This window comes from Microtus ochrogaster, unplaced genomic scaffold (genome assembly GCF_000317375.1).
Source record: "Microtus ochrogaster isolate Prairie Vole_2 unplaced genomic scaffold, MicOch1.0 UNK97, whole genome shotgun sequence".
NCBI lineage: Eukaryota > Metazoa > Chordata > Mammalia > Rodentia > Cricetidae > Microtus > Microtus ochrogaster.
In genome coordinates, this window is record NW_004949195.1 from 893,068 (window position 1) to 902,890 (window position 9,823).

Here is a 9,823-nt window from a genome sequence, read left to right on the forward strand (position 1 = left end):
ACCCCAAATATTCCAGTCTTTCCACAGCCTCCTCATAGCAGCATGGCCAGGTCTATCACAGCAATACCCCACAATCCTGGTACCAAGTTTTTTTTTTTCTTTTTGATTTTCGAGACAGGGTTTCTCTGTAGCTTTTTGGTTCCTGTCCTGGAACTAGCTCTTGTAGACAAGTCTGGCCTCGAACTCACAGAGATCCGCCTGTCTCTGCCTCCCGAGTGCTGGGATTAAAGGCATGTGCCACCACCGCCCGGCCCTGGTACCAAGTTTTGTCAGGGTTTCTACTGCTGTGGTGAAACATCTTGGCCAAAGCAGCTCAGGGAGGAAAGGGTTTGTCCAGCTTTCCTCTCAAGTTGCTTAGAGAACACTTCCACCTGGGCGAGTGGTCCTGGGTTCTATAGCCTGAGCAAGCTGTGAGGAGCAAGCAATAACCAGCACTCCTCAATGGCCTCTGCATCAGCTCCTACCTCCAAGACCCTGTGCTGCCTGAATTCCTGACCTGATTTCCCTGGATAATGTATAGTGATGTGGAAGTATAAGACAAATAAACCCTTTCCTACCCAAGTTGCTTTGGTTAGAGTGTTTCATCACAGCGATAGTAACCCTAACTAGGACACCCATCAATCACTAATTAAGAAAATGTCCTACAGGCTCGTCTACAAGCCCAACCTTATGGAAGCATTTTCTCAACTGAGGTTTCCTCCTCTCAGATGACAACAGTTGGTATCAAGGTGACATAAAACTAGTCAGAGCATACCCTGGGCATATACCCAAAGGATTCTACACCTTACTACAGAGACACTTTCTCACCTACGTTCATTGCTACTCTATTCTTAATAGTCAGACATTGGAAACAGCCTAGATGTCTATCAACAATTAATGGACAATGAAAATGTGGTATGTTTGCACAATGGAATATTAGCCAGCTGTTTAAAAAACCATGGAATTCACAGGTAGATTAATAGAGCTAGAAAAACGTCATCCTGACTGAGTTAACCCATACCCCAAAAGAAAAATATGACATGTATTCACTTATATGTGGATGTTAACTTTTAAGCCTTCAATAGGCATGCTATAAACCCTATAACCTCAGAGGTTGGTTACACAGTAAGGGACTAGTGAGGAGGAAAGGATCTCCCAAGGAAGAGGAAATAGAATATATAGTTATGGAGTGTCTTAGGGTTTTATTGCTGTGAGGAGACACCATGACCATGGCAACTCTTACAAAGAAAAACATTTAGCTGGGGCTGGCTTACAGTTCAGAGCGTTAGTCCATTATCATCATGGCAGGAAGCATGGCGGCATGCAGGCAGACATGGCACTGGAGATAGAACTGAAAGCTCTACAACCAGATCTTCAGGCAGCAGAAAGTGAATTGGCTTGAGCTTTTGACACCTCAAAGCCCATCCCTTAGTGTGCACTTCCTCCAACAAAGCCACACCTACTCAAACAAGACCACACCTCCTAATAGTGCCACTCCCTATGAGCCTATGGGGGCCATTTTCTTTCAAACCAGAGCATGGTGAGATGGAGGAGGCGGGAATGAGGGGATTAAACAGAACAGGGAAGGGAAGAAGGAAATAAAGAAGGCCATACAGGGAAAGACAGCTAATACTAGAGGCCATTTGAGGGGGAAGCATATGGAAACCTACTAGAGTAGAAGCTTCTTAAAATCAATACATGTATGAAAGAAATCTAAATGGAGTCACCAAATAATAGGGGTATAGGGGGAAGCCCTAACTAGACATTTCTTGCCACCAAGTGATAGGTGCCAGGAGTGGGTTACATCTAATTGAGTTGTTGGCCAAAGGGTTCCTGTCGACTCCCAAACAACTCAAGCTGTTGTCAAGGCTACTGGCTGCTCTTCACAAAAAGGCCCTGTTGATGAAGACAACACTTCCATATCTCACTGAACATGGAGAAGTGGAACCAGTGCCTACCTAGAGCCTTCACCCCTACTGACTAGTGTCCAACCCGGCTGCACATCCTGCAGTCCACAACGGTGACCTAACTATGTGGTGTGTCGGCGCAGTAGTGGCACAAAAGATGGGACAGCAACCAACTGGTATCTGAGTAGATGTAAGTCCCTTTCCATGAGAGGAATCCCTACTTGTTACTGTGTGAGTGATAGGCCAGGAATCTAAAACAAACCGAATACTACTGTTCCTGCTGAAGGAACATAGCAATAACATGACTCCTAGCAACATTCTGCTGTAACCATAGATCAGTGTCTAGTTCAGCCACCATCAGAGACACCTCCTTCTATAGGAGACGGAGACTAATACAGAGACACACAACTAGAAAATGTGCAGAGAGTAAGAGACTTCAGAACACTTGGTCCTAAGTGGCATGTCTTCATCAAACCTCTCCACTCAGGGTTTGGGGAAATATCTGGAAGAGGAGGGGAAAGATTTTAAGAACTCAAGGGAACAAATGACTCCCAGGAAACAGAGTCTTCCAGACACAACAGGACTGACCACATAAGAACGTGCACAGGCTGTGGCAGTATGCAGAGTTTCTACACAGCTCCAAGTCAGATGGGTCCCAACACTGAGAGAGGGGAGTGGACAGAAGATCACATTTCTAAGAAGCTTTCTTCAGTTGACAATCTCTAACAAAGGAAAAATTGCCTTTCTCCCACGGAGCCTCACTGATACAAACACATATAATGGCAGCTTCCATGTCTAACAGTAAATGGACACACGAAACAAACTCAGTGGTATTTTTAGAGACTCTTTGCCTCAGATGTTTTGTTTGGGCTTTTTTTTTTTAATCTTATTGGTCTTTTGCTTGTATAACATGGTTTAGGGTTTTATGTTTTATTTGGGAGGAGACAGAGGAGGGGAAACAGTGACAGGAATCTGTTGTATGAAAACAATATTTTCAATAAAACAGGCTTTGCTTATCACTAACACTCACTTTAGACAGACACACCTCACCACACTGACTCGGTCATTAATTCTTTCCAAAGCAAGCCATTCGTATCCACTGTGATCTTCCCCACTCGTAACCTGGGGCTGTTTCAACAATAGACCCAGCAAGATCCTTCTTAGCTCCAAGGATAGCCATCATTGAACAATAGGAAGCATGCGTAGATGATTGTCACCAAGAAATAACCATGAAACCACCTTCTCTCTCCAGACTCCAATGGCGGATCACGCAAGGGGAAGTGCTAGAGCGCCCACTCCCCCCTTCCTCCTGCAGTGCTTTCCTGTCTCCTCTGGGATTTTTAAAAGCAGTAAGAGAAGTTGGATGGTTCCACATTGAGACTTTAATCATATGTACTTATATTTACATGTCATATAAGCTTGGTGGCCCATAGTTTATCATTTCAAATGTACAGATCAGCACACAGTGGTGCAAGGTTTAGAAGCAGCACTTCCTGCACAGTGAAGAATGACAAATGTCAGGGCTGGACCCACAATGCTGATACCTGTTGTTCTACAGCTAAAGAGAACTGTTACTTCCTATCATGAAGTGCCCAGCAAACAGAAAGTCAGTTACTAAATGTCCCATTCATTCCCATAATGTGACGAGCGCCATGGTCCTTCTACTATACACATCTGCACTGAGCCTAATCACCCACAATAATACAAATATAGACTCAAATATCATTCAGTCAAACCCAATGCTTACTATGGTTATAAATATATACATATATATACAATCCGATTAGCTCCACAGAGAGAAATGTATTTCAGTCAGAAAACCAGCAGTAAGTCAACATACTTTAAAAATATGCACTACAACTTTAAAAATATGTGCACTCGCATGCTGTCATGCTGAAGGCTACAGGCATGCGCGTGGCCAGCTTAGACATGAAATATCAAGTCCTTTTGGGAGCATAAACACCCATCACGGCTAGTCGTTTAGGAAGGCGAAGGATCCGGGTCTCTCAGCACAGCCAGCTGTAGACTGGCTGTCTCTCACACTCACACATCTGGGAGATTCTGTAAGATCTGTCTCAAGGAAGCACAGGCAACCACATGGGCATCCGACGGGAGATTAGCAAGTGACTGGATCAACTTCTTCACTATGGTCTTCAGACACTGGTGCGCGGCATTCAAGTCTCTGTCGAACTGTTGTCCTTCAATCTGTAGAGCCAGGTGACTGCAGATGTTTCGGAACTCAACACTATCCTGAAATGAACAGCACACAGGCGGGACATTAGATCGATGATTTCTCAGAGAACTACCCTCTCTTAGTTATAAGAGGGTGGTTTGACCAAAACTGACCCATCCCCACCTCCCGATCCATGAGATTGCACCGTGCCCAGTCAAATGAACTGAGCAGCGATGGGCAGAGGGACAACACCCAGTCAAGTAGCCTGGTCAGGTACAGGTGACCAATGAATGTCACTGGTCCCACTGCTACTGGACCAGAAGAGAGAAACTCTCTTTGATTGGGATTACTTGGGAACATTTATAACCTTTAGGACAAAGTACTAAGGAAGATGTCTCCAAAGCCAAAAGGTTCTAGATGAAAGAGATTAAAAGTGACTGACTCTAATGACCTTTCTTGACTATATGGACCCAGGTACACTCGAACAGGGAACTCCAGGATCGCTCAACTAGCTGAGTTAATGAACAGCCATTTTTACTGTAGCTAGCTGAAGCCCAATTTCTGCTATTGTTCCTAAAAGAGCTGTGACAAATACACAAATAGCCTGTCTTCTTACTGTTTGGTGTTTACCGTGCTCAAGATTCTACTGTAGGGTTTACAATGCAATGGACATGGCCTCTAGAAATGGCCAGTCTGGGCTTCACAAAGAGACCCCTATCTCAAAAAAACCTAAGAGTCCAAACTGGTAGATCATGCAACAAAATAAGTCACGCAGCATAAACTATACAGATTGGAAAAGACTGGTTTGAATCAATGTAAAAAATCAAACAGACGCTGTCTGAAACACAGAGGGAATGTTTTGTGGAATCAGATGCCAGCATGTCATCATGGAGCATATCGTAACACATCTGGAAGTCTGTGTCATACCAAAATCACTGTTCAAGCCCAGAGAAATCTTTGGGGCAGTTTATCTTCTCAAACACACGTGACTTTAAACAGCACTTCTAAATAATTCATAGGTTTAGACCCCCCCCCCAAAAAAAGAACTTTGAAAACACTCTATGTAGATCAGGCACAGTAACACTATCAAAATTGTGGAAAGGAGAATGATATGAAGACTTACATGCCTATATGCAAAAGAAAAAAATGACAAAACATTCCTAAGCGAAGAATTAAACCCAACAGCTTGGTGGAGAAAGCATAAAGTGCCACCCCCTACCAATGGAAAAAAGGGCTGAGAGTTAATGGCAAGGTTAGGGAGTGGGTGACTTGAATGAGAATGGCCCCTAAGATCATATAATGGAAAACCTGGTCCCTAGTTGGTGGAACTGTTTGGGAAGGATGAGGAGGTGTGGCTTTGTTGGAAGTGTGTCACTGTGGGTGGGCTTTGAGGTTTCAAAAGGCCACACCATTTCCAGTTAGGTCTTCTTCTCTCTGCCTCATCATTGCCTCAACGTGTAAGCTCTCAGTTACTGCTCCAGCACCATGCCTGCCTGCTGCCATGCTCCCTACTGTGGTGGTCATGGACTCACCCCTAAATGTAAGTCCTCAATAAATTCTTTCTTTTATAAGTTTCCTTAGTCATGGTAACTCTGCTTAGTCACTAAGAGAATGAGGGGCCAACGTTTCTTCCTAATGCTGTATAGAAGAGGAAACTACTTTCTTCCAAAGAGAGCACTTAAGAAAGAAGGATGTGGGTTTCTGCTTATTTTTCAGCATTTCCTAAGAAACAAAACAAGTAGAATTTACTGCAGTGCAGAGGGCCAATGTGAGAGCCTGGAGCTGAGGCAGGAGAGTGTACTGTTGTCCCTGGATGCCAGTATGCACAAACACAGCACTTGTCTTAATTATCTGCTAAGTATTTTTGCCTTTCTACCTCCATGTGTTTCTTGTCTCTGCCCAGAAGGTGCCAGGGTCTTCCAGGATCATCTTCCTACAGTTGATGAGGCAACCCACACTGCAGAATCATATTGCTTAGAATAAGAAAGTCACCATGGGCTGTTTCCCCTAAATTTTCCTCAAGGGAAACTGTCCAGTTGCTCTACAGAAGGAATCCAATCTAAGTACAAAGTGGAAGGATCAAAGAAGACATGCTATGGGAATGGCTGAGACCTGTGCTGATGTGTCCCTGTTCACCCCAACCATGATTAAAATGCCTTGGGCTGGAGAGATGGCTCAGTGGTTAAGAGCATTGCCTGCTCTTCCAAAGGTGCTGAGTTCAATTCCAGGCAAACAAACGGTGGCTCACAACCATCTGTAATAAGGTCTGGTGCCCTGTTCTGGCCTGCAGATATATATACAGACAGAAAATTGTATACATAATAAATAAATATTTAAAAAAAGATTAAAATGACTTGAAAATAAACCCAGCTGGGTGGTGGTGGCACACGCCTTTAATCCCAGCACTCTGTAAATTCGCGGCCAGCCTAGTCTACAGAGGGAGTTCCAGGAAAGCCAGAACTGTTGCACAAAAAAACCAAGAATAAATGAAAAGAAAAAAATAGAAGATAAACCCATGGGCCTGAAAGCTGAAACTGACCGCACATTTACTTATGTAAAGACTCAAAAAGGGCATCTTTGGGGGAAATTATAAAAGTCTATAGTTGGTTTCCAAGGGCCTGAGTAAACTGCAGACTTATGGTGAGCTTTGCAATGTCGCTTTTATTATCTTAGTATAGTCTTTCCTTATAGTCCTTTCCAAAATACAGTAACAATCAATGAAGACAAATGATTAGGAGTTGGCTTCCCATGTGACTTCTACTCTGGCTGGGGGTTGAAGATGGTGGAATACAACAGGTGATTTCTTCCTTTCTAGGACTAAGTGCCAACTCTGCATACACCAATCACTGTCTTCAATCAGCTTAGCGCTGCTCCTGCTGGGGAAGACTGGAATCCCAAGACACAAGGTCAAGGCTCATTAAATGCTTTGTGGTTTTCAGTAGAAACACACAAGATCAATACTGGCCATGATCTCACTCTCGGTGTCTTCCATTCGATGACAAACCGTAGTCTCCTGTGACTGTTACACAGGAAGTCTCAGGCGCTCCCAGAAATGATGCAATATCCTGCAGCGCTTTGAGCACTTTGCCAGAGTCAAAACCAGACACCGAGCCACCGAAAACAGTTTGGGGAGCATCTAAAGTGCTTTGTAATTCAGACTCTGCCTATGAAATGCGTTGACGGCTACAGCGGTCCAAACTGAAGGCACCACGGTAGAGACTCCCCTCCCATGTCCTAACTAAATCTAACCCTGTTTAACTCAGCTAATAAAGCAGCAAATTTATTTTAAATGTGCGTCAAGCTATGTGACATGACAACACTGGAGAAAGTCACAGAGACATGTTTCCCTGTCTCTGAAGAACCAACAAAGCAGCGAGGAGAACGGGCACGCGAGCATCTGTCCAAACATCCAATGAAAACTGAGAAGCTCCGTAGTGAGAGGAGGAAGCCCTGGGTGAGTGTGTATTTTGACATGGGCATGGCCCACAACACACACAGACACACCACACACACAACATACACCACACACACATGTAATAGTTCAGAGGGAAAGGAAGATATTTGGGTTCATTGGCCTCAGTTTTCCCAGAGGATGAGGAAGATCTAGATAAAGACACCCGGAAAATGGTAGAATGTGCTTAGGACCTTACGTCACCTTTAGAAATGCCTAAAGGATTACCGAGTATGAGTGGCCACTGTACCGAACAAAACACCACAATCTCAGTGCCGGTGGCATTAGGGTTCTTGTTCCTGAGAACATCAGCCCTAACCTGACTCACACGGAAACCCAGCCACCAGTGACTGATCTCTCTAGTATTCTAGGCTGCCAAAGCAGTCCGTTTCCCTTCTCGGTCCCAAGTGTCCAGAATCACTTTTGTCCTTCTTCCAAACTGAACCTCACTGCTGCCAGCCGCATTGATGCTTGTGGTTTAAATCACACAGCCCCCCCCTCAGCATCTCCCAATGTGGAGAGCGCACAGTCATTGAGAGAGAGAGAGAGAGAGAGAGAGAGAGAGAGAGAGAGAGAGAGAGAGAGAGAAGTTGCTCCCCCCAAGTAGCCTTCATAGATTACCTTAGGCAGCACGTATCCTTCATTCAGCTTCTCTAGCTGCTGGCCTGTCTGTGTCCTGAGTATCTGACATCACACTGTAGTTGAGACTTATTCTTATTTACAAATGCCTGATCTTAGCTTGGCTTGTTTCTAGTCAAGTTTTCTAACTTAAATTATCCTGTTTCTCTTTCACTACCTCTTGCCTTTGAGCTTTTTAACTTTCTTTATTCTATATATCTTTCTTTCCTTCATAGTCCATGGCTGGCTGGGTGGCTGGGTGGCTGGGTGGCTGGGTGGCTGGGTGGCTGGGTGGCTGGCTCCTGGCATCCTCCTCTCCTCCTTTTCTCATTCCTCCTCCTCTCTCTCTCTTCCCTAGATTTCTCCTATTTATTTATTCTCTCTGCGGGCCAGCCCTGCCTATTTCTCTCTCCAGCCTAACTATTGGTCATCCCATTCAGTTCTTTAATTGGCCAATCAGGTAACGGTTGGAGAGCTGGCTGAGAGGATTGGAGCGCCGCCCGCAGAGCCCGAGTCCCAGATAAGTCTGTTGTGTTGTAATGTGTCTGTGTGCTGTGTGTGACTGTAACTGTGTATGAGTGTCTCTGTGCTGTGTGTGAATGACATCTGCATGCATAATCAATCGAAAAAAAAATTGACCAGTCAGGTAGGTGTTTTAGACAGGCAAAGTAACCCAGCTTTACAGAGCTAAACAAAAGCAACATATAGGAATGCAACACATTTTGCATCATCAAAACAAATATTCCACAGCATAAACAAATATAACACATCTTAAACTAATATTCCACAAAACACTGCTACGGGCTTGAAGATGAACAACACCCCCGGCTCCTGTTTAGCTTACTCTACCGTGAATGGCTCAACTTGAGTTAGGACTGTACAGCTTTTGGAGGGTAGGGCCTTTGTGGTGGAGGTAGGCTTTTGAAGACTAAAGACCATCCCTAACCCTCACCTACACATCCTGCTTCTTGCTTACAAGTCCCCATGATGTCCGACCACCAAGAAGCAGTTCCACCATGCTTTCCCCCAGAAGATGGACCAACATCTCTTTGCAACTGTAAGCCAAAAATAAATCTCTCACTGGGGAAATAATTCAGTGGGTGAGTTACTTACTGCCCGGCACGTATGGGGTCCTGGGTTCACTCCCCAGTGTCCTTAAAGAGCAAAAGAGGTAAAGACTAAGCCAAAATAAACTTCTCTTTTATGGTTGCTGACATTCTGAAATCCTTTCCTGACACGGGCTCACTGAATCTAGACCTTGAGGAGCAGAACCCCAATGTTCAAGACATCCTAGGAGAACTTAGAGAAAAAGTGGGTGAGTGTGAGGCGTCTGCCATGCTACCACTGGAGTTCCAGTACCTGAACAAGAATGCCCTGACCACCCTTGCCGGGCCTCTCACCCCACCAGTGAAACATTTCCAGTTGAAGCAGAAGCCCAAGAATGCCACTCTGCGGGCAGAGCTGCTACAGAAATCCACTGAGACAGCCCAGCAGCTGAAGAGAAGTGCCGGGGTGCCGTTCCACGCCAAGGGCCGGGGGCTGCTCCGCAAGATGGACACGACAACCCCTCTCAAAGGCATCCCGAAGCAAGCCCCCTTCAGAAGTCCCACCACACCCAGCGTCTTCAGTCCCTCTGGGAACCGGACCCCAATACCACCTTCAAGGACACCACTGCAGAAAGAAAGGGGTGTGAAG

At 45.1% G+C, this 9,823-nt stretch overlaps 1 protein-coding gene across 1 annotated transcript in view; it reads right to left on the reverse strand.

Annotated features, from left to right (window-relative positions):
• Nucleotides 1-3,248: 3,248 nt before the first annotated feature.
• Dleu7 (deleted in lymphocytic leukemia 7) overlaps nt 3,249-9,823 on the reverse strand; it is a 10,333-nt gene continuing 3,758 nt past the window's right edge. The window contains exon 2 of the mRNA XM_005371067.3: nt 3,249-4,136. Within this exon, the coding sequence (XP_005371124.1) occupies nt 3,930-4,136 (207 nt within the window). The 3' untranslated portion in view covers nt 3,249-3,929. The remainder of the gene's footprint in view (nt 4,137-9,823) is intronic.